Raw genomic sequence first — 26,630 nt, forward strand, 5'->3', positions numbered from 1 at the left:
TATACGGTTTTTGGGACAACTCCTGTACAATCACCCAGCGTTCCGAAGGGGTTGCTAAAGCAGCATTTTGGGAATACATCCATCTTGCCATGCACAGGTGCGTTATTATTGATTCCTTTGACATCGGTGCCTCACCCTGGCTTTTCAGTACTCCGATTATTTTTAACTGTTACCTCGCCGCTTATTGACTTCAGACTGAGCAGAGTTTTGTACGTTGTGCATTTAATTAGAAAAATGAAAGGCAAAAAGCTTTAATTACTTTTAGCACATGCTGGGGTCTTTGATAATATTATATTATTTTCTGACATGCACATACTAGCTTATATCTTAAATGCACTTTGTGATATCTATTGCATTTTATTAATGCCTTTTGTGGGGTATACAGATGCCGCATTTATACGGATTGATCATCACACACTTATGCTTGGGCACAAGGGGGGTTTTCTCCATGACACCAGGTCCAATGGTTCTAAAGGAGGATTGCTAGTTTAGACAGATAGCATAACGTACCATTTTCAAGGTTTTTGTCACTGGTCTGTGCTTGATGAAATTATCAATTGAACCTCTCTTCCCTTCTGTCCTTCCTATGCTATTTTGTACACCATTGATAATATGACAATGAATTGTGTAATACTACATGTTTTATTTATGTACAACTTTTCAAGGTTTTCAACCAAAAGAAAGTACTTGTAGATAGAGAGAAGTGTGTATCGACTCCAGGAAGAGGTCCACAACTCTAATACAAGTAAGAGAGGCACAGACAAGAACTTACCATGATCAATCAGAAATTTACATAAACAAAATCCTTATTTTGAGGTAAACACATTTATAAATCAAACAATGCTAATTACAAAAGCGCTTTTCATTGTTTGAGGACTAAACAAGTTAGTCAACTTGGGCACGATTTGTTGATGTTTGTTGTAACACCCGTATAAAATAGATGTAATTATGTTTTGAATATCTTTTACTTTTTGAAAAATATATCTTTTGAAAAATCTGTGAGTACTTAAAAATGAAAATATACCCAATATTATTATTGTTTATCCATGTCAAATTATTTCCCTGTTTCAATCGAACTGGTGCACTCTTTGATCACAGTTTGAGTGATGAAAGAGTACTAAACATTATTTATAAGTCATTGTTCTCAAGGAAATCTTCTTACAGTAATTTCATACAGTGAGGGTCCAATGATGGAGCAATGTGTCACCATTAACAGAAATGCTGCAAGACAATGAAAACTCTCAATCATTAAAAAAGATGGCAAAAAATTGCTGCCCTGCACATCTAGCATGCCGTACCTTATTTGAGAAGCACAACTAGAAAAAAATCACTTGCAAAGGAAAAACACCAGGGATAGCTTATAGACCGCAAAATAATTGTCCAACATCCTAGCAATAATATCTAACAACACTTAAATCTGGGCAGGATTCCATGCTGGAGAAAATTAAGGTGGCTGGGACACTGTTGCACAAATACATGCTGATACACATTGTCTTTGCAACTGATAATATGAAAGAAAGACAATCAGAATCGGCCATTGCATACATCTGTGTGATAAATGTTTAATAATAATGGTTGTGAAGAAATGCAATGCTATTAATATATTTAACTGTAAAACATTATCTTAATCATTCATATATCAATTGTGTGATTTAATATACATACTGTTTTTCTTGTACAGAAGAACTTCAAAGCAGTTAGACTCGTAGTTATCAAACGTCTGCCTAACTTTCTGAATGGTCTTCTTATCCGTCAAGTCTCCATACATAAAACTAGAAAACAAAAATTACTGAACATTTTAACAGAAATACAACTATGTTAAACTACTATGCTCTTTCAAATGGCATGCTTAAATTGTACTATGTTCGCTATCTTCTGTCATCATCCAGTGCAACATCCCTCATGTAACTGCTAGATTGGTATAGATTACTGCAATACAAATTTGCACCCTACATGTAATAAAAAATGTAGACGAAAGATGCACTATCACAATTAGGCAAATATCGAAGATAAATATAAAACGTTCATAAGCATTTTCTGCTGCATTTGGTTTTGTCCCATACTTTGCATTACAGTTCCGATGCATCTTAGGGCAGTTCACAAACCATTAAGTGTAAATTTCACAGACTGGTTGTGAGCCGCCCAGCATTTTTTAATGCAGCTGACATACAAATCTGTCACATCACAAATGTATGTTCACAGGAGGTTACAACACTTCCTTCCTCATGAATATTAAAGCGAGAGCAGGCATTTTTTCACCTCTCTGAGAAAGCATGTGAACGCAGAGATAAAGGAACAGGAGACCTCTAACCCTGCATTTACAGTCCTGCAATGTGAACTTATTTTAAGTGGTCCATCTCCAAGTGTCTTTGGACTCCTTGCAGTATCTATATTCTTTGCTAGCATAATAAATGCCTAACCAGTTTGAGACTATCTAAGGTATAGTTGTTACAGATAAGGACACTTGATCGATTAATATATTAGGTCCTCTTAGTATAGAGTACATATCTCTGTAAGAATTTGATATCACTAATTGGTGTTTCTAACTGCATCCCATATTTGATTGGTATTATTACATTCATAATCCACCAAAGAGTATGTAACAAAAAACAAAAACCTTTCTCCAAGTAGCAACAAAATAGATATCTCATCACATGCTTAATCTTTCTCTGGTCTCCTTAACCCCCTCTTAAACAATATGCAAAGCTAAAGCAACTTATCTCACACATTTGATGTGGTTAGCCCGATTACTTTTGTGGATTCAAAAAAATCCCATGCCATCAACACAAACAACTTGATTTATTCTTCAATAAGCTTCTTCCCTTTCCCCTCTTAAAGCCTTTAAAAGAAAAAAATACCAGATTCAATGGGTTCCATTGGATTGGAGTCCTGAATTTTTATCTTTTTAAAAGGACCATAATGAGTTTTATTCAGTTAACAGCGAAGTAATGTTCCAGCACCTAACATTTTAAAAACCTCTTAATGCACTAATAGTGGTTCCAATTAGTTAATACTAGAAATTTTATTTATGAATAGTATTATGGATTTATAAGCCTCAACCTTCTCAAACATCCCAGAGAATTCAATTCTCCCTGCCCCCCTTATCTCTGAGCATGTGCTTTGATTTGGTAGGAACTAAAACTGGAAGGGTTGGACAGTTTAGGTAGTCCCATTCCCAACAACCCCACAACACATCCAAATAAAATGTTGTTTTTAAATCTTCCTTAATTGTGATCAAAAAGATGAATCCATTACAAAATCAGAATATTGTTTTAATCACTAAACACATATTCAGTTAAGAGTTTATTCCCAATGGCTCCAATCGTTGTAGCCTTTTTCATAGGGGATATTCCGATCTAGATTACTATGAAAGTGAATTGTATTTGCATTTTCACTAACTTTCATTCCTTGCAAACAACCCTTTCAGAATGCGATGATCTCTATATTTAGTAATATGAACACAAATCACATTTATTCCAGACACAACTGGTCTTGTTTTGTGATGAAAAGAATATTCTGATCTTGATATATTCTAATATATATCATAACTACTTTATATTCAAAGATATATATTTAAAAATCTTAGGATGAATAATACATAGTTATCTTACTCCATCATAAGTGACCATGTACATGGACCTGATTGAAAACAGGCTGAGTTTAGTTCCTTGGAAGCCAAACCTCCCATTGGCCATTTGTCCACAAACAAGATTTGCCGAATCTATAGAACACTCATAATACACTCACCCAATTAATTGTCAGTGTTAAGGGAGGAAGCTAGTGGGGTCAGGGAAGACAGTCAATGGCTTAAGTCTTAATGGCCCACCGTGAGATTGCCATTGTTCAGGCTCATAAAATGTAACTTTATGCACTGTGTGTACTGCACTATAAAGTTTCACCAATTTGCCTGATATGTACTGAGGCTGGTAATATTCCCTGTGCTTGATAAGGTAATATAACACACTACAAAGTAATTGGGATAAGACTATGTGCACAATTACCAAAATTACCAAGGTGAAAATTAGCCTCACACCTCGTTGGGCCCTTCTGAATCTCACAGAAGAGCTGCACAGTAAACAGTATACTAAACTGTTCAACAGACTTGATCCAATTATTGCCAGGAGGACATAACCCAAATGAGGAGAGCTTTATCTGCTCTGAGCTTTGCTAAATGGAAAGCAGGACTAGAGTGCTGTAGGGCTTTAGGAAAGTGAGTGTATGAAGATCGTGCCTGACCCAGGAAACGTATGCGGTGTGGGTGAAATGACAAGATTATTGAGGGATCTGATGAGAATTCTAGTCTGAGTACTAGATAATGATTATTTTTATACCTGTTTTGTTTCCTATTGCAGATATGTATTACACAAATTAAATCTGGTTGTTTGCAAATGTGCTATCACCTGACGATATGCACTGGCATGTTGTTTATACTCTTGAGAAACGTGATTATTTTGTTGGTGGATGGACTTGATCTGATTTGGAATTGGAAAATCTATCAAATTAATTAATAGAAATGCATCATAATATTAAACTAACTCTGGGAATAGGAAAATAAGACTGACATTTTTTAATGAGTTTGTGGAAATTAAAAACAATGGGTTTGAAAGAGGTGTTTGAAAAGGAAACAGATTTTTTTTTTTAGCAATGGTGCCTACATATTTTCATCCAGAAATTACTAAGAGTTTTACCCGTCAGCTAATTACTATGTGTGAGTAGAATAGTTTCAAACACAGAAACTTTTAAAGCATGTTAAAAAAGAAATATATTGAAAAGACTTGCTGACATGCAGTATTTAGGAGGGATTTCACTGAATGCATCTCACAGAATTAGCACAATAACTCACCAGGAAATATCCAATTCTCCAAGGTAAAAAGCACAGAAAATCAATACAAAATCTTTTTCTACTGACTTTGTTTTACATTTTGTAATTGTTAATTGTATTTTATAAATTTTGGTATTTAAATGGATGTTTCTTTTTACTCTGCAATGCTTTTAATATTTCAAAATGTATATTTGTAGAATACTTTTATGCCGATATTGTATCAGCGAAATAAAGTTAATTTGACTGACAATACAATAATCAATAAAAGTAGAAAAATAATAATGCAACAACGTAACATTCTTCGCATTATGCGTACACCAGAAAACATAACTTCAGAAATAAGCTGGACAAAGTGGAGAAGATCAAAGAACTTGTGACAAAAAGAACTCCGAGCAGAGGTGCATATCCATGTTTAGTATTTAACAATTGCAGCAATGTTATACAAGGTCAATATATTACACATCAGAAATTGGGAAACAAATGCTGATTAGACACTTCAGAGTGTGTGATTTGCAGATTGTGATCTAATTAAATGTCCATGTAGAAAAGTGTATGTTGGTCAGACTTCCAGAAAACTGATGTTATACATTTCCTACAAATCTAATAGAACTGTGTATTTAGAACAAAAAAACTTCAAAATACAGAGACTGAGTTTTCTTATATAATTAGTAAATGTTGTTGTGTTTGGCTAGCTGTCAGTACCACATCTAATCTCCTAACCTTAAAGAGGTATTGATGTTGTCGGTAACCTCAAACATGACTCTAAATTCCCATGGAAATCATGGAAACGAATGTGACCCTTTTGTTTGTCTCTTTTGAATAACCATGATGTCACAAAGAAAAGACAGGTTAATGCATTTTCAAATGTTTATTGAAAAGCAACAATCTTAGTAAATAACACATGAACATCAATCATCAGAAAGATAAGACACATCATTGTTATAAACATTATTGGAATGGTGAAAAATACAAACAATTTCAACATGTTAATTGTTCATAATGTTACCAAGACTACTCGTATCACTAATCTCTCTATGCTAAAGAGAGCATGTCAGGAGTACCCATCTGCCAGGCCTATTGGAATGACGTAACCCCATACCTTGGTACTGTATGTCAGGCAGCCGGCCTCAGTGCATTAACAAATGCACCCCCGTCTGAGTGTGCAGACATGCACACTTCTCTTGCATGGCTATTTTCCTATTCAGGATGAAGGTCAAGGACAGCAGAATAGCACCTCAGTAACAGATCACTGCAGCTTCCAGGATAATCTCCGTGCGAAGTGAATCCCCCACCAACTTCAGCATGGACGCTGTTTTTATAATAAAATGGCAAGCTTATCACACTGTGCCAAAGGTGCAGAATAACTTCTTTAATTAGTCTGGGAGAAAGAGGCATCTCCTATGAGCAAAACATAAAACAGGACATTGTGTTCTAAGTTGTGCAACTCTAGAACTAAATGTGCAGACTACAAGGCAAAAATTTCTCCCAGAAAGAAATGCATGCATGGGGCCCTCTCCTATTAGGGAAAACATGTGCAAACCACCATTAGAAAAATATGCTATGTTAAAAAGGAAAGCTAAAATGGAGACTAACTGTAAACTACACAACACTAAAAATCACAAATATTGAACTTAAGACAACAATATGACAACATTACTTGAAGTTCAATATGATAAAAGATACTGAAGAAAATCAAAATGCTTCACAATAAAAAATTAAATCCAGTGAAAGAGTGGAAAATGTGTTCAAGAGGTTGAGATATGATAATCCACGTTCATAGCTTAAATACTGCCAGATCCAACATTTAGATTCAATGAAACTGAGTGGTGACATGTCTCCCAAGATGACAACCTCAATCCTATATTCCAGAAGTGAATACACATTCTAAGGGTCAAAAGCCTTCTGCCACCCAGAAGGACCTTAAAATATGTTGAAAGGAACATGCTGGTATAAACTTCTGAGGATACAGTGCCAATTCTGCTGAACCTGCTGAATGTGAACGTTTGATTTATGATCAAGTAAGGAGGATATATGCTTATAAAAACAACATGAATTGTAAATTGTGGTATGATCAGAGCACGGACACATACCTTGCCGGTTTACATGTTTATTTCCAGATTTATTATAAATTATCCCTTGTGGAGGGCCTTTAATTACCCAGAATGCGTTTAATATTGTGAGATCTTATATATAATGTGAGTAATGTTTTGGATAGAACATTAAAAATATTTGGTATTGTTTATGAGAAAAACACTGATGAAAACTCCATGAGAATTTTATTACAGTATTATATGCCTTTAATGTGGGAAGGAATAAACGCTAATTGGGATTGTACTTTCACATTTGACCAAGCTGGTTCCAAAGTGCATTTCTAGCCAGTAGAAATAGTGAAAATAGCTGTTGTATGTGGTGGTTTCACATTCTTTAATATCCCAGGATATACCACAGACCAGTGGAGATGAAGAGTCTGAGGTGAATCCCTTAGGAAAGGAGCAAAATTGTTCACTAAAGAATGAACAGAGAGTAAGCCAATTTTATTGCTTACCATCATTTCTCTTTGAAATCCCAGGCTGGCAATAAAACAATGATTTGAGAAGAGGTATGAATTAGTAGACCCCTTTTCTCAAAAGTGAAAAGCCCATTTATTCACCTAAACTAGCACAGACACAGAATATTTTCTATCTCATAAAAGAAATTAAAACAAATAACTTTTACATTTGTTTTCAGATATTATGTTTCCAGACCATGAGACCTCCAGACACAACTGCCAATAACATTCTTGAAATCTAAATTATACATCGATTCATTTTATCCCTATGAAATATGAGTTCTGAAGCAAAGCTGTCATAGGCCAGTGCATCTTTCTAACCTTAATGATGTTTCCTTTGAATTGTGCGTAAATAATCTAGCCCCACAATTCCATAGGTAACCCAAATGCAAAGGGCAGTGAGGGCTATGCTTGTGGGCCTAGGTATTAATATATTTTAATTCTTGATTATCAGTCTGAGTTCCTTGCAGGCAGTTAGGCCAGTCCCACAACAGCAAGTGATTCACTGGGGTAGCAAATATGCACCATTTTAGCAGAGCCTGTATGGCTAATGTTGTTTAGCGATGCTCATAACTGCTAACGTACAAAATGGACAAATGGAGAATATATTATGCAAATGGACCTTCCTGTATATAATTCTGCCAGCTAATTATACATGAAAATCTAACCATACTTATTAGCACTTTCATCATTTAGGTGAAAGAAGCAAGACAGTCAATGTGAACTGGCTTGTTCCGTGCCAGACCTGCTTTCCACCATTATGTCAAATTTGATTAGGAAATAGACTATTTCACCAGTTTAGGATTTCCACCTCTCATTTGCATGTACCATCTCTCAGATTTGTGGTTGCTTTGAATTGTGACATAAATACCAAGTGGGCAAGATCTAAATTACCTCAAAGACCATGCAGCATTATTTTACTAATTTCTTTTTACATTATGTTTATTACATTTTTTACAAAATGTTGCACATTCACAGAGTCTAATAATACATAATTATAACATCACCATCTTGCACTGGGGGGACAGTGGTACATCATAGAATTAGCCATAGGGCTCTGCGGTATTATATGCGAGTTAGTGAGTACAGTCCCCGCCGCATCTTGCCCAGCTCTCCCATGTCTGCAGGATATACAAAGCAATGAGATTGAGCACACAGTTCTACAATATGCAAGTAAAAAAATTGGAAAACAAGGACACGAAACAAGCAGTTCAAACAATGGGCTCTAGGTGGGCTAGCAAACAGCACATCTAAAAAGCAGGGGTCTAGGTGACCAGGGCCGAGGGAGCTCCCCTCAGTGCACAGTTATGCAAATTAGGGCCCACTCATGACAATGGTACAAGGCAACAGCAAGACCAAGGTGCACCTGATCACAATTCCAGGCAGCCAAGCCCAGAGGCACTGGCAGGGTTCTCAAATGCTTGCAGCACCTCCACCCAGAGGGGCAATATTGGTTTTCTCTGCAACTTCCAAGCTTCCTCCTTGCGAAATACTTGGCCCTCTGCCCCAAGCAATTCCTTAACAGTGGCCTCCCACATAGGCCCCACTGGGCCAGCTGCTGATTTCCACATCATGGCAATCTGCCTCTTAGCTAGAATGAGCACTAAATCTACAAAATAATTCCTCACCTTCTAGGACTTTGGAAGGTGATGGTCCCCAACAGGCACAACTCCAAGGTGCACAGAACTGTGTCTCATTTAACTTCTGCAACACAGAGGACCAGAATTCCTGCGTATGAGCACATGATGAGGTATGTGGCAGAAATCCGCCAGCGCACAATGGGGGCAGCTTCTAGCCTCCTTCCAATGTATTTGAAGAGATTCTTTGGGCTGAAGTAAGTCTGATGGATGTAATTAAAATGGGTAATTTTAAACTGAGTATTTCAGTGGGTAAGCCAGTATCTTCGCCCAGTCCTGGTCTGAAATTTCCCTAACCAGCACTCCCTCCCACTACAGTCTGAGGCCAACTAAGGGCTTCCATACCATCCCATTGACGGTGCCATTAAAACCATTTCACTAGGTGTCTACCTGCTCCCAGGGACAATAATAAATGTATAACGTTATGCATCTGGGGTTTATCCACCCCCGTATCTCAGTGTGGCTTGAAAGCCTGAGATAATTTCTCATATATAAGGAACTGTCTGTGGGGTGAGCCATGTCCATTGATAAAGATGTCTAATGGCAGCAGCATTCAAGCCTAGTAACCGTCACACACCATCACCAGCCACACTTCCATCCAAGCTGTCAGCTGTGTCACAGAGGAAAATGTGGGTAGGTCACCATGGGTGAACTCGACTAGCAGAAGGATGGAGATGTACAATTGACACCCCAGCATATGCCAGACACAGCACCTCCAGCAGCGGAGTGCCATGGCCAGGAGCAAACCATGCCTCCTCATCCCAGGTCCCCTTTGGAAAAGCTGAGCCAATAACGTTCCCTGATGAGGTGCAGCCCTAAAGGGTGCCAGTTAAGCCAGGTTTGTACCATCCTCCCACTGTGTGATCCACTGTAGCTGGGTAGCCAGAAAATATAGCTCAAAATAAAGTACCACCAGTCCCCCCTCAAGTATGGGCAGCCAGAGTGTGTCCAAGGACACCCTGTGTCACCCTTGATCCCAAATGCACTCTGAAAGCAATGAGTCCAGCTGTTGAAACCCTGTGACATGCATCCAGGTAGGGAGGTTAGTGAAATAAAAAAGCAACCTAGGCAACATAACCATCTTGGCTAACACAATCCTTGCTATATTAGGGTGCCTCAACGACCACCAAAGGGCCACACATCATTGTAAGAAGCGTACTACCACCCCCATATTACACTCCCGTAAATCCTCGAACTTATGATAAATTTGTATCCCTAAATAGCGGAAGAGTGAGGGGGCCCAGTAAACCCCTGGTACCAAAGTGCTGGGCCTTCTCGAACCCGACAGCATGGGAAAGACACAGGTCTTAGCCAAATTCATCTTAAGCCATGATACCTACCCAAACTCATGCTGTAACCGCAACATGAAGCGAACATCTGTTTCCATGCTGGACACTTACAAAAACAAATTATCATCATACAACGATATTAAGTGCTTGGTTCCGGCAATCTGAATGTCCCTCCCCCGTCCCCATGTTCTGCATAATTCTACCAATGGCGCAATACCAAGACCAAACAAGAGCAGAGACAGCGGGCACCACTGTCTAGTACCCCAATATACGTCATAGGAGCTTGACACAAGTCAACCCGTTCAGACCTGGGAAGTGGGATTAGTATACAACAGGCACACTCATGCCACCAATGTGGCCCACAGCCTCCTCTTGATCACAACTGCGTCCAAGTAGACCAAACTAACTGTGTCCCAAATCCCTTTTCCAGGGCAACAGACACCAAGCCTGCCTGGTCCCTACCTTCCTGCCAAGGAGCAAATAACACGAATACAAGCTGTGTAGGTTAAGGGAGGTATTGTTCTGTGGAATAAAACCACATTGGTTGGGGTGCACTAACACTGGTGTAGGAGTAGGCATATGGCCAGAATTCTGCTTAGGATCCTAAAATCCATGTTCTGCATGAACTGCAACTGATATGCTGTGGTAGGTGCCCCTTGTATGTTGGTCTTAGGGAGGGGAATTACCAGCGCATCCCTAGTGGTAGTGGGAAGTTCACATTTCTCCAGTGCCATAGCGAATAAAGTCAGCTAAATTGATAAAAGCAGATATTATTCTGGTAAGCCATCTGAACCTGGCGTCTTCCCCTGCACCATGTCTCTAAGGGCACCTTTAATTTCCTGGGGTGTGATGGGACCCCCAATCTCCTGTGTAATATCCTGGGCAAAACTCTGTACCTTCAACGGGGACAAGAAAGCATCCAGAGCCTCCCCAGGTCCCACAGGCTGCCCCATATAATGCAGTATAGTAATCCCTAAACGAGCCATTAATATCTGCTTGAGAATACACCTGCGTCCTCTCCTGCACAGTCAAAGGCATAATAAAGGATATTACACTATATCGTTCCTTGGCCTCCGCCAACCACACCCCTGATGCAGGGTCATGCCCACACAGTTGTCTAGGCCATGTATGATCCAATACAATGACAACAATTCTCAGTCAAGATCCCTACACACTTCCAATGTCGTACCCATGCAATACTCCATTTCAAATAGTCTGAGATTACCTCTCTGAAGCCATGCCAGTAGACATCATCCTCCATGGCACTGGGGCACAGGTGCCACATGGGTATTGCTGGCTGGGGCACCCCCAGCCACAGTCTCACCAACTTTGGGCTATGATCCGAGACAGTGCGGCCAAGGTTCTCTGTGTGATGAACAAACTGGCACAGGGACACAGAACACAGAAACGTATTGAATCTGACATGGAGGGTGTACAAACCAGAATAAAAGGGGAAATCCCATTAGATATCGTGTTGCGTCTGCCAAACATCCTCAATCCTCCAGCTGGCCATCCATTCCCTAAACCCCTTTGCAGTCCTGTATGCCGCTGCCCCGGCAGTGGCAGGGTAGAGTGAGCCAGGACAGTATCTGCCGTACAGTAAAATCCCCTCCAATGATCATGCCGGTTCCAGTCAGTAGGCCTAGCTGCACTGCGAAATGGGTGAGGAATGGTAACTAGTCCTTGTTAAGAGCATAAACACTAGTGGCATGAAAATCAAAGCAAGTCCTAAACCATCTGTGGGGTTACTTGTGGCATACTTCATTTCCTGAGAGTGGTGTCATCCAAGGTGTATGCCTCCGTACGCCCATCCGAGTGGATCCCATCATTTGAGTCTTTAGGCCTGCTGTGAGGGATCCCAGTCACTGCCAGCAGTGCTGCGCCTTGTCTTTGTCTGCCTGAGTTTTCATCCATTTCAGGACGCAGTTCATGCGAGCCAGATCATGCCGCCCCCTTTACAGCCACTGTTGCAGGTCAGGCCTCACCCCAGAAGCCGCTCCACTTATGCCCTCCACATAGTAACAATCCAGACACTACCAAGCGTCTGTGGGGTTCATGAAGATGTGGGTATTTTCATCCAACAAGACCCGCAACTTAGCAGGGAACAGGAGGGAATAATGCAATCCTGCCTCCAATAACTCCCATTTAACCTCCAAGAAGGAGCTCTTTTATCCTGCACTGCCCCAGTGAAGTCTGGGAACATTGTCCCTGCTGCATTATCAATTTGAAAGGGGCTGCCTGTACGTGCTTTCTGAAGCAGGGTATCTCAATCACGGTAATGCAACAATCTGGCTACCACTGGTCTCGGTAGCCTCCCCAGAGCCTGAGGATTTGCAGGGACTCCGTGGGTATGTTCAAGGGCAAAGAGATTAGAAAGTTCAGGAGGGGTTAACTGGGTATGCATCCAATTCTCCAAATAGACAACCATATCGCTGCCCTCTGTACCCTTGGGCAGCCTCATGCATAACCCTCAATCCGCATATTGTTGCACCGATTGCAACCCTCTGCTTCCTACCCTCAATTCTCCAAGATCCTCACCCACTCAGTGAGAGCCACCATTTGCTGCTGCAGACACTGCTATGCCAGCTGGACCTCCCAAACCAGTACATCAGTCTCCTAGACCTTGTCTGCAAGTTTGTGGTAATCCACACTAAAAACCCCTAACTCAGTTGTCACAGTGCTTATCTGTTTCTGCAAAGTATCTTTGGAGTCAGCAATGGCCTCCAAAATCCAGTCTAAAGTAAAATGCAGTGCAGGCAAAATCTGTTAATAACCAGTCTAAGGTAGTGATCAATCCCACCATGGATTCTTCCACTCTAGGTTTGTCTATCATCCTAATAAACTCCGATTTTCTCGTAGGGTAGCCACTAGCAAATGCACTCCACAGAAGCTCAGGGACAGACTACAGCCTAAGGGGAGATCCCCACCATCTGCAGTTCCCAGCCGATCAGGCCCCAAGTCATCTGTGTCACCTCCAAGGCACCAAAAGCTTACCATGTGTCGGTCGCATTGAGCTGCAGGCTCTTCCGTCCTGTCTGTCGCCAGGCGCCAATCTGTGCCTGAGTGCCCCCGGACGACCCCTTAAAGCACAATCTTGGTCTGGGAGAGTAGACAAACATATTCAAAGCTGCACACCTGGCACCATCAGGTACAGGCCTTCTCCCAGTCTGAAGGCCCTGTAGCAACCCTGGCAGGCCCCTGGGTGCCAAATTGCACCACAAAACACCTAGGTTGTGCCTGCCTCACCCCGTAACAGGGATATGGGGCCTCAGAGAATCCTGAGGTGGGTCAGCACTCAGGCAATTCCATCTAAGTCACAATTGGGCCCGGCTTGTCCTCTGGGTCTCCTGCCTGGTGTTGTGCAGTAAATGGTGCCCAATCTCCTCTTAAGGCCCCCACAGCATGGGCCCCACCATACCAAACTTGTGCGCTCCACGTGTCAGTTGCCTGACCCAAATCTCATCAGCTTGGGCACCCGGTGTATAGAGAGCCCATCTGGAGGCCTTGCTGAGAGCCGATTCTCACCCCCGCAGTCTTCCCGAGTTGAGTCGGAGCAGGAATATGTCACGGGCAGCTGGAGAAAAATGAATATGCTGGAGCATTGCCCGAGTGGAGTGTATGTCTCACGTCTTCTATCATCTCAAGGCAGGCTACACCCTGACAGCATTCTTTTAATCATAGCGCCATGCTTTTAGCCCTAGAGCGGAGCACAGGAGGACTGAGCCATACAATCTTCTCCATGAAGAGATGCTTTACTACTGTCTTAAATGTGAATCACTCCTAATTGATTATCCAGAGCAAATTTTCAAAATATTTCATGCAAGTAGTTGTCTCTTACTTCAGGTTTAGATGTGTCTTACTCATGGACCTTCAGGAGTAAGGCATGCTTGGTCAAAGGGAAGAAATGTTTTGAGATCATATACTCCTGACCTGCCAGATACATCACATACTCGTACGGGCCTCCTGACTCATTGCATGAACCTGGCCTCCCCATCTGTAAGCTGCAGCTTGTAGCTTGCCCGAACCAGGAGGAGAGAGAAGACTGCCTGGAGACCAGAACACTGAGCTCAATATTAGGTCATATGTGCCCGGCCTCCTCCAATTTCTCTGCCAAACGCATGCCATTGCCATCGTCATTGGCCCACTTGTAATGTGGCACTGCTTCTCCCAGTCACCAATCCCCTACCTTGGGCCAGAAAAAAAATTCAAATCAGGCCTGCAAACCATAGGGAATGCAGTGGGGCCCAAGACACCAAAATATAATTGAAAATTTGACCAACTGCTCATGGGCCATGGCCAACCAAATCAAATACACAATAGGGCCTGCTGCCCAAGAGCAGGCTTTCCTGTTCAGGATCTTTAACTTACAGACATCAATTTCGAGGGTGATTCACAGGGATTTCTTCTGAAAATGAATGGTTGACCATATGCCAGTTCCACAAGTAGAAGTTATGTACGAGGACAGTGTGACTAGTTTTGTAGTTGTTAAACGCAAAACAGCTTCTATAAAATGACTTTATCAGTAAAAGACTATTCCCTGCACAGAGAAATCCATTCTTGATTTAGTGTTTTTACACTACAAACAGCAGCAGGATATTGGACCAAAATTGGGCTGCTCAGAAAAACAACAACATAGCAATAAAGGAGACATTAACACTGCATAGATTGGTTACGGCATGTTGTCTTTGATGACTATTGGACTACAGGGCCATGCCCTCATACTCACATCACAAAAGGTATTCCATACCTAACCTATTTATTCAGCGGTGGCAAGTTAGTCTCTAATTAAGCACCTTTTTCTTTTAGTTATATCCTCACCCACTCCAGCAGTGGCTTGCTTCATCATCGAGTATCATCCTGCTCCCTGGTTTTGTGTCAGCAGGGTGCTCAATTAGAGGCTGGCTCATCACCTCTGAATAAACAGGCCATGCATGGGATATTTTTTTGTGATGTGAGTTTGATTAGGGAGAGTGTACCACATTACTTTAAGGTTGAAATAAGTCTCTTTTCCCATCCAGTTAGGTCCTTGCAATACCCCCTTTTGGTTTTTGGATTGATAACATGCCCCCAAACTCCTATTAGGCTTTGTATGTTTAGGCTCAGGGCATTATTCTATGTTCATATTGTTCAGGCTAAGTAAACCAGTATGGAATTAAATTAACTTTTTCCTATTCACATGTTAGACTATTAGGAAAATGACAGATAGCATACACTCACAGGGGTCATTATCAGCTGCGGCCTGTACAGGTAAGAGTGGTGGAGTGGTGGGGCCGGGTGGGTGGGTGATTTTGACAGACTACAATGAGGGAAAACTAAATATTTATTTAATTTCGCCTCGTGGATGTCTGTTAAATCCCACCCAACCAGGCCCTAACACACCACCGCCTTTACCTGCACAGGCTGCAGCTGGTCATTGTTAAGTTCTGATGAAATATGTGGACCGTTATTTGCCTTGAATTGAATGGCTGAAACAAGTCCACATAAAGGATGTTTGGATAATTACATCCATAGGCATTCATTGTATCTTCTTTTTAACCTTACCGTAGCATTCAAAATAAAGGGACACCGGGTTAGCCACAAGGTATTTTTAATTTCTAAATCCCCCTACAAAAGAAATATCTGAGTGTAGTTCCTCCACTGAAGTTAATGTCATTCCGGTATTTAGTATACCAGGAGGAGACCTAATGTTGAAGAATGCCACCAATAGAGTGGGTGAGGGTTCTTTCACACAAAAAGTGTGAGTTTGACCATGTCATCTATCAACACCTAACCAATTCTATACATCACATGTTTGGGAATACCTTTGTGTTGTGTAGGATGCATTCACAGGCAGGAGATAGGTATTAGGTGTATGAAGGAGAACATGAGTCTAATTGATACTTGTAGGTTTGTACCAGAGTTGTGCTGCATTTACAGAAGTCAGTGGCCCATTGACCTCAGTTTTGTAAAGCAGTCTTGCAATTTGAATGACATGCCAAGCGGCATGTCTAGTTTTTCTCCTGGGAAAAGTAGCCCCGACATAGGTGACATTTTGATAATATTACTGAGCATCTCTCCTACTAGTCCCTTTAGAAGCTATTCACTGATTGTGTGTTAAAGATGAAGACTTGTTTTGTTCAGTGGTGGGTTGTCGGGTAGCTTCAGTAAGATTCTGACCAGGTGGTCAAAATCTACTATTTGGACCAACCATACATTTTTTCATTTCTAAATAAAATGTAATATATTTCCTCCTCAAAGATGGGGAGGTAATGGTAGCTGTCAGTGTTGGATAGTCAGGCTCATTTTGTACTACCCTGAAAGTGAGACTGTGATGCTCCCTATTTCCTGGAATCGTGATGGTCACAGGATTGATTTTCTGTGTGACAGCGCTTGTATAAATCCATGACAGGTAGTTGGCTATCAGTAGTGGCGAACATCTAAGGATTATGCATTGTCCATTTCAGTCTTAAGCATTATCTTGATCATCGCATATGCTTAACAAACTGTACTTTACTGTCAAATGGCACGTCCAGATTTTGCACTGGACCTTAGGTCAGAAAGTTGTACTTCCGCCAACGTTGTCAACAAAGTTGCACCTAAAAATTCTGTCCACAATGAAAACTGCATTAGACACATCTTAATGTATAGCGTTATATAAACAATTGTGGCTGATGCATTAGCTCCTTCTCATAGAATTGATTTTGCCTCTGATGACCCTCCTTAGCATCAGGTCAATGCATTGCAAAAAGTGTTACCACATTTGACACACTTACTGCCAAATCTGGCAAGTGTGATAGCCACTGATAGACGTAGCTGCATTAAAGCTTGCACTTTTCCATAGTATGCCTATGCATGTATATCTTTATCTGATGTAACTGAGCTGGGATCAAAATACTTACCAGAAAGTCTTTGAGCTGCTGCTACTGCCCCAATAATAAATATAGGTTTCAGGCTTCCAGTGAGGGGTGGCAAGGCAGTGTACAGATCTCTGCACTTCCTAAACAGGGGGCAGGGCTGTTAATAACTTACAGAATCTTCATGAGACTTGGACCTTTTCCTGTGCACTGGCCAGAATGAAATAGACTTTAATATTGTCTTTACAGCTCCTTATATTCAGAGAGAAAGCTCTGCTTCTTGATAGATATCATGGGTAAATCAAAGTGTTTGGAGGCTGCCCTCAAGAAATGCATGTATTCAGGCAAGATTATTCAGAGAAGATCAGGCTTGAGGTACAGTCATTTGACCCTCCTGGAGCAGTACAGTAAGTAGTCCCTCCATTGCAATGCCTGATCATTCTATTTAACCTTCTCTTCTGTCCCAACCTGTTCAAATTCCTCACCCATGTCCTCTTCCACTTTTTACTCTTGTGTATCTCTGGGGATTAGTGGCACCTGATTCATTGGCCATGGCAGCTGTGGGGGCTAGTAGAGTGGGGAAATGGCAAAGGTGGAAACAGAAGCACCAGTAACAGAGGCTAGAATGGTTGATGAGAATACAGGGATGGGAACCTAGCATAAAACTATTCCAACATGTGCTAAACAGACTGAATAATGTTCTCTCACATCTGAGTCATCAGAGGTTTTCAATATACCTCCTAGGTTAAAATTATTGTGAGAACTTTTCTTGGAATCACTGTTGAAGTGTCTCATACCTTGACATGCCACTCTGATATGGTAAAGGGTTTTCATCACCAACCCTACAAGATGGTCCTGCTTGCTATCCTCTGTCTCCTCTTCAATGGAACATTTCAACAGGTAGTTGTGATGTATAGTTTGGAGAAGCAGATAGTGAGTGGTGAAATGCCTCTATTAACTCAATAGAAAATTACAGTGCTTTCACAATAGGCATATCTATCTATTATCAGGTCTCCCTCACAGCTGTAAAACTAGACAGGTCGATGTCTTTCTTTATCAGAAAAAAATTACAATAAATAATAAAACATTGTGAAACTTTGAAGTTGACAAGGACTATGTAGGACTAAAAAATAAAAGCATTTATGAGTACAGAATTAGCACTACAGGCATACTCTTTTACTTAAGTTGCTCCATGGATCAAGGATATTACCACTTCCTCTTTTGCTCCTTTATCGCCCATGAATGCACCTGATTGACTATGTATTTGCTCGCACTTACATCCTTGCTCCCACTTGGGACATAGTATCTGCACATCAGTGAATGGCAACCTTAAATGAACAAAACATGCACATCGGAGGGAACTTGGGCAAAGGGAACTTTAGAGTGTATTCCTAGCACTGTTTCAACAAATGTTCCAGCTCTCTCCCCAAGCATTAGTAACAAAAGGGACAATCCGCATGAAGGGGTTGGATGTAATGACGAACCACACAATATGGAGGACAGTAATCACATTACAATCCCTGACGAGCCCTGCTGTTTGAATGATTGCCCAGAGTTTAAACCTAACTCTGTTGGCAGTTTTTTTATTTCACCCAGTCTAAACCTTTTATCCTGTAATTTAGCTGATGTAAATGCAAAAATATGCGATCTTGACTGGTTTACTGAATATTACAAAATATGACATGTGCATGTTCCAAGAAACATGGGCTACAGAGAAAGCTTTTATAGATGAGTTCACCAAAACTTGCTGAGCACTACAGTAGATCAAGTGGAGGGCTTGTAACTTTAGTTAAGAATGGTCGTTTCAGTACCATAACTCCTTTGGCAATTGAATGCCCAGATTTAATGGGGACTATAGTTACCTTACCCTCAGGACTTTCTTTGGCCTTATTTATTATGTATGTTTGAACAGTAAAGCTGAATGATAAATCCCCTATCATAGCAGTGCTAAATACTACGCTGTATACCTTACATCCTGATACAAAAGTAATAGTGGCGGGGGATTTTAACACCTTCTTTGAACCCTACACTTTTGTAAAAGAGATTACCGCAGAGGAGGATGAGCACTGGAGCATTCTTTCACTGCAAGTACCATCGAGGAACAATCTTTCTTCTAGTGCATTACAAGTAGCCTCATTGCCTCATTGATAACTAGCAGAGGACTTGGAGCTTTAAATGGATGCACCATCTCCGGTCCTAATAGAGCACCAACATTCAAAAGGTGAACAAGTACTAGTGTAATTGACTATGTATTGATTGATGTGATATTGTGGCCACTGTTGGCTGATATGGAAGTTGATGTAAGGTCTGATTTAGCGAACACAATTCTCTTGAGATTACTTTTCTTTGCAAGCCCATTGTACAAGGGAGTAACGCTTTGCTTACGGTTGTTCCTGCCCCAGTTGTAACCAACAACCGACGCTCTGTTAAACGGCCCAAAGCCTTGGCAAACCAAAAACTATATTCAGAGCTATACAAGCAGTCTGTTGCTTCCTTAGATCAATATGAGGGGATAGAAGCAGTTTATATTCCTATTTTATCCGTGCACAACCAGCTGTTGCAGAGAGTTGCAAAAAGTATTTTACAAAGAGGTGACTGTCATAATCACCAAGCATTCCAAAGAAAATGTATGGCTTGATGCAGCATGAAAACTAACAAAGAGCTCATTGAGGCTGGCCATTATGGAGGTAGACAGATCTAAAGTTTGTGTGGCCAGAAGTACTTACAAAGCTCAACTGAGACAGGCCAAATGAGACTGGGAGGATAACTATTGGCTTGCTGCTAGTAGAATCAAGGACAATGGAACTTTCTGGAAATTAGTAGCGACTAATAAACTAGGAAGTGTGAATCCCCCCTGCTATAATATTTCCCCTGAAAAATAGGTGGCACACTTTTCCACTCTTTACTCTTTACTGTAGGTAGATACTACTCCAGTTTCCTTTAGTCCCAAAGAGACTGCTAGTGCAATAAATGTACTCAAAGTGTCCAAGGCACCAGGCCCGGACAAAATTCCAAGAGACCTTTTTAAGAAAGAGCCACAAACCTGGTCAACTTATTTTGATTTGATAGAAAATGCTATCTCAGCAAGAGGAAAGGTACCTGAATCCTGGAGGTATGCTGGGTTTATAACTATATTTAAAAAGGGTGATGCTAGCAACCCAGCTAAAGTTTGAATAAATTGATTGACTAGATGGAGGCCAATAAAATAATGTTGCCTTACCAAGCTGGCTTTAAGCCAAAGGTTAGCACCATTGACCAGATTTTTAGATTCTAACTATTATATTTTAAAACCATCCTTTCAAAAGAACAAAAGCTCTATGTAGCCTTCATAGATCTTAGAGCTGCATTTGATCTTATCCCATGTGTAAAGCTATGTCAAGTACTACTAAACCTAGGAGTTCCCAGTAACCTTGTACAACTCCTAAGTAAACTGCATGAGAACAACTTTGCACAGTTCCGCTGTGGTCCGAATGGTGAACTAACGGAACGTATTCCGATCGAACGTGGAGTTTGCCAAGGCTGCGTTCTTACACCCGCGCTGTTCTCTTTGTATCTAAACAATGTAGTCGAAGTCTTAAAATTGTGTAAACGATTCCCCAACCCTGAACAATAGATAGCTGCAGATTCTATTGTTTGCCGATGACTCCCTTCTCATCTTGAAGTCACCCATGGGCCTGCAGACCTTGGTTAATAATTTCTTAGATTTGTGAAAGTCCAGGGGTCTCGAAATAAATGTCAACAAGACCAAGTTTATGGTACTGGGCAAGGGGGTAAGGAAAGAAAAAGCAGCCATCCAGGTAGAGAATGAGGCACTTGAAAGGGCATATAACTTTGACTACTTAGGGGTGCGATTCATGGAAAGCTTTAAGTGGTTGTATCAGATTACCAAAAGTAGGCTACTAATCGAGCACAGGCCTAATGCCATTATTAGGACGCAGAAGATAATGGTGTCACACGTAGTATAGCCAAATTTGAAGATATATCATGCTAAGGCACAAGGCGCAGCACTCTTCGAAACTGAAATATGGGGCCACGTGAATGTTCAGTCCCTGACAACGGCGAAAAACTATTTTGCTAGGAAACTACACTACCTTCCATCCAGCTCATCCCTTATTCCGTTATATCTTGAATTGGGGTTTAAAAGAGTACCTGATGTGGCTGTACTAAAAATATTAGTCTACTGGGTCCGCCTCTTGAGTACTCCAGAGCTAGATGATTATAGGGACTCGCAAGATGAAGTTCTTAAGTTGCCAGGTGCTAGGTCGCTCCCCTGGACTAAACATGTGTCCACTTGGATTTGGAAGCTAGGTCTTCATAGCATTTGGGCTGATCCAATTAAATTAAATAAAACTGACAAAAACGTATTGAAAGCTACCTATTGGGCATACATTAATGAAGAACTTGTAAATAGAAGTCCTGTGGGATCCCTGACTAATAAGGTCCTTGATTATAAACGTTAACCATTTTTTGAGGAATTTATAGATTTTATACCCTCCTCTTTACCTAAGAGGCTGTTCATACGATTTCAAGATCATTCACCAATAAATGGAGTAAAGATTAGGTATCCATGGTTTGCCCTACTTGCAATCAGTGCAAATAGAGCAAATCACATTTACTCTTTGTTTGCCCAGAGTATTCTATCTCTCACCACAAGTGGATCGTTCCCATATTTTGTGAACTCAGGGTCTCTCGCTATCAGATAGCACTAAGATTGTAATGACTGTCACATCTTTTAAAATTGTTTTAGCTGTTAGTAAATTTTTAGAGGCAGTTTGGCACAAACGAAGAGCATTCTTAAAAAGTGAAGCGCAAATGATCAATGGACTTCTCTCTTTTTCTACACCCCCCCAGTTATGAATAATAGTCTTATTTTTCTGTGATTAGTTTTTAATGCAAGGAGCTTATGTCGCTTCCGTTGTATACCATCTGTCTACATTTATCGTTGCTCTTACTTTGCACTGATATTGAAGCACTGATCACTTTAGTCCTTGACATGATTCCATCAATGGAGTTGTGCCCTACTGCTTAGCGGGTGTTTATTGCTGCTACCGCTAGTTGAACTGATTTTGATGCATTGGTCCCTTTATTCCATGGTATGACCCTAAAATGAGGGTTGAAATCAAGCATTACCACAAATATTGCATGTATGTTACATGTTTTTTTTTATTCTGAATTTGTATCCTTTTAACAGTGTTAGTCTATTATCTTGTTATTATGCATCTTACATTTTTATAGATAATCGTTTTGGGATATGATCTTAATATCTAATTGCAGTGCTGCAGAAAGGTCCATATAGTATCATCTTTAATGTATTATACTGTCCGCTTCGCAGTTATTATCCTCTGGGGGCTATGATATGAAATGTTTATATAAGTATTTTGATGTATGTTTTGTGTATTTACTTTTTTTCTAACTGATATAGCTTTTTTTTTGTTGGATGTATACTTTGATGGTTTTAACAACCAAATACAGTAATAATAATAATTAATAATAATAATAATAATAATAATAATAATAATAATAAGGATAATAAATACTTAAGGCTACATTTGATCAGACCCATATCCAGAAGAGTGAATGTCAAGGATTCACATTCAAAAATAAGTTCTTAATTCCCAACTTTAGTAGGAAAAGAATACAGGGGATTCTAATGGGTAGTTGTAACATAATAATAATAATAATAATAATAATAATAATAATACATACTTAATGCTACATTTGATCAGACACATATCCAGAAGAGTGAATGTCAAGGATTCACAATCAAAAATAAGTTCTTAATTCCCAACTTTAGTAGGAAAAGAATACAGGGGATTATAATGGGTAGTTGTAACATAATAATGATAATAATAATAATAATAATAATAATAATAAATACTTAATGCTACATTTGATCAGACACATATCCAGAAGAGTGAATGTCAAGGATTCACAATCAAAAATAAGTTCTTAATTCCCAACTATAGTAGGAAGAGAATACAGGGGATTCTCATGGGTGGTTGTAACAATGTTTGAAAAATAAAACAATTCTCTGATACCACCAGTTGGCATATGTGAGCTGCATATAGGGTACGTGGTTGCATCTGGCTTGAAACATCTCAAGGGCAGGTACAATTGTGCAACAGCTAAGATTTCTAGCAAATCTCATTGTAGTGTTGCCTCTGTGCATCAAAGTAAGAGCACTTTTATCAATCTATTTGGAACAGGATGCATTTGCAGCCAATAGATGTTGGAAAATTGCCTTCTCTGAGGGGTTACCCCAAACATTTTGCAGTCCTCCTCCTCTTTTTGCTGAATTCTTTTTGTTTGCCTTATGATTTTGAGCACTTTACCACTGCTGACCAGTGGTAAAGTGCATGTGCTTCTACCCCTAAACATGGCAACATTGGTGCATATTCAATTGGCATATTTAGTTTACTTGTAAGTCCCTTGTAAAGTGGGATACCATCTACCCAGGACCTGTAACTTACATGCTACTAGGGGGGCTGCAGCACTGTTTGAGCCAACCAAACAAATAGCCTTTCAAACCTGTCGGTTCCGCCATTGCAGGGCCTTTGTGTGCAGTTTACTGCCACTTTGACGTGGCCTTTAAAACTACTTGCCAAGCTTTAGGTGGGCCCTAGGTAGCTCGCAGGGCACTGTGTAAGTAGAAACTAGGATATGTGCTGTTATGTTTTGCATGTCCTGGTAGTGAAAACCACCCAAGTGTGTTTTTCACTATTGTGAGGCCTACTTCTCTCATAGGGTAGGATTGGGAATTCCTTAAAACACTTTAAAGATGAATTTCATGATGAGAAAGGAGTAGCTAAATCATGTTTTATATATTTAGAATGGAAATGATAAATCCTCTTTAATGGTAAAGTTGGATTTAACATTACTATTTTAGAAATGTCACTTTTAGAAAGTGGGCATTTCTCTGCTCTTACTGTTCTGTGTGCCTGTAGCCTGTCTCCAATACACATCAGGGGTGGGTGACAGCTACACTTTGGGCATTCCCTCTAGACAGCCACAAACACACGAAGGGTAGGTGTAACAGAGAACGTATCTGCACTCTTATAGCACTTTGTGGACAGGAAGGAGCTGACACTTATACCCGAATAGTCCTATTTCCCACACAAAGGACTAATTGCCCCCTACTGACAGCCTGGAGCCAGAGCAGGGAAGAAATTACCAGTTCTCACTTCAAATTCCCTTCTTTGAAGTCACTCTCACTTCAAAGGTACAACTGGGTATAAGTACTGGGGCTCCGACCCTACCAGGACAGTACACTACTGGATCTGTGAAGTACTCTGCCAGTAGTAAAGACTGCTGTGTTACAAGGATTGCCACTCTGCCTGACTGCTGCTCTGGAAGAACAGTTAATCTGCTTTGATGTGCTGCCCTACTGCCTGCTAATCTCTGCCCTGCTGAGGACAAGTCCTGGACCCCTCTCACTTTACCTCAGAGTGACTCCAATGGCTTGCTGGCTTAACACCTATTCTGAAGTCTCATAGCCATCAAGGATTTCCTTCAACCCTGCAACAGCACCTAGAATCTGCCATCAGAGTCCGGCCCTGCCAATCGGTGCCAGTCCAGTCCTGAGCCCTTTAAAGTGAGATTTTGCTGTGCAAAACCATCAAAATTGACACAGTGACGACTGTGCACTGATCGGAACCAATGCACTGCCCTTCTACGCTGTTGCAGGAGCTAATTGACAATATTGCTTTGACAGACTGTGCGGCTCGATGGACTGCGTGGCTCGACGATGAGAGATGACCTGCTTCATAAAGCGGTACATCGACTAAGCCTTCATCGCCTGCACAGATCAGAACCAATGCATTAGGTCTTCGATGTCAACACTTCTTCCATTCAAGGTACTTTTTCAGGGGGACCTGTGTAAGTCATGTAGCCAGCCTGCCCCACATCACAGTAAGCCTGAACTTTGAATTTACACTGTCCAGCATGACCTTGAGTAACCCCTAAGAGCTATTTGCTTCTAGGCACTACATTTCGATTTATTATTTAAAAATTCTTAACTCCGGTTCTACTTTTTGCATTATTGTCATTTAGGTTTTGTTTTACTATCTCTGTTATCTTATTGGGGGCATTGCATACTACTTGAATGTTCAATGAATGGGTATTCTTACGATTTCTGAAGACATATTCATTTTCTGATAGTACACAACCAATGACATGTGGGAATTGGTAAAATTTCAATTCCGTAAAATTGCAATTCCTGTGCTGTGTTTGGAAGTCTGATATAATCATTGATTTTCATGAGCATTGTATCCAGAAATGCATGAAAAAAACATGAAAGCGCACTTTGGGAAACCCCCTCCTGCTGCATCTATCACACCCCGGTAGGATACCGAGGCTAAGAGTTGCAGATAACATACCACCTGCACATGTGTGGTAATTGCATTGATCTTGCTATTCTGTTGCTGCAGTTGTAGATGCAGTTGTAGATGAAGTTGCAGAAGAGCTAATCCTTACATCTTTAGATACCTTTTTAGCAAAAGCCTCACCAGCCATAGCTCTAGAGATTGCCTGTGTGGAGAGGAGATTATCGAAGGGCATGGATGACGATGCAAACAGGGATATGACATGTGCAATGCTCTACGAGGGTCAAACACCAAATATACAAACAGCCATAACCAGCCCCCCACTTCTACTAGGACTACCACTGCCAATCACATGCCAAAAGGATTAATACCACCTGTTGTAGCACCTGTCCATAAAAGAAAGAGGGTTCCCTCTAAAACCCTTTGCATTAACAACTCTAAGATACCAAGAAAATGCAAACCAGCTCCAGTAAATCCACTAGTTGGGAACATGGAGACCCTGCAACCCCAGTTGATTATCAAGCCACCAAGGGTCTTGAATTTGAATGACCTCTTTGAAATATTTATCGAGCTCCTATCTCCAATATGCCTATGCCTAGAATCGATAAAAAAGGCAATAAAGGAGCTAGAAGTAATGAGACACGTTCCTCCCCGAGATGTTGGGGGTAGATGGAGTCTCTCAGAGCCAGTGCAACACCCCTCAGCGGGCGATATTAACGACATGGCCAATAACAGTTTAAACCTCCCACCCCTGACAAAACCACAACCTCATATCATGGCACCAGTATCTCAGGCTCCACCCCTGTCCAATGCCGCCAATTTATCTTTGGCACCAGTCGCAAGGCAAAAAGCTGACCCAACGTTGGCTACTCGAACCTACCTGGACCAACGGGATACAGTACAGGGCATGTCGGCCATAAGGGTAGGGGTTCCTTACACAAAGCACAGATGAGGGGCCGAGGTTAGACCTCCCACCAGTAGCATGTCCCAAAGTGGTTATTTTGGCAAACACCCTTGCTTTAAAAAGAGTTCAAATAGAAACCACCACCCAACTGATCCATTAAACCAGCCATTGGATTCACAAAACTACCAACGATCAATCAGAGGGACATTTTAAAATTCTAATGGCTGGGTAAACAGGTCAAATCTATTTCAGGGGACTGTGTGGTTTTAACCTTTA

At 40.9% G+C, this 26,630-nt stretch overlaps 1 protein-coding gene across 2 annotated transcripts in view; it reads right to left on the minus strand.

Annotated features, from left to right (window-relative positions):
* The window catches only part of KCNH5 (potassium voltage-gated channel subfamily H member 5), an 825,104-nt gene that overhangs the window by 653,673 nt on the left and 144,801 nt on the right, over positions 1-26,630 (minus strand). For both annotated transcript variants that reach the window (XM_085626196.1, XM_085626195.1), the window contains exon 3: positions 1,666-1,772. In XM_085626196.1, the coding sequence (XP_085482322.1) occupies positions 1,666-1,772 (107 nt within the window). The remainder of the gene's footprint in view (positions 1-1,665; positions 1,773-26,630) is intronic.

The sequence above is a fragment of the Triturus cristatus genome, chromosome 9 (assembly GCF_964204655.1).
Source record: "Triturus cristatus chromosome 9, aTriCri1.1, whole genome shotgun sequence".
Classification (NCBI taxonomy): Eukaryota; Metazoa; Chordata; class Amphibia; order Caudata; family Salamandridae; genus Triturus; species Triturus cristatus.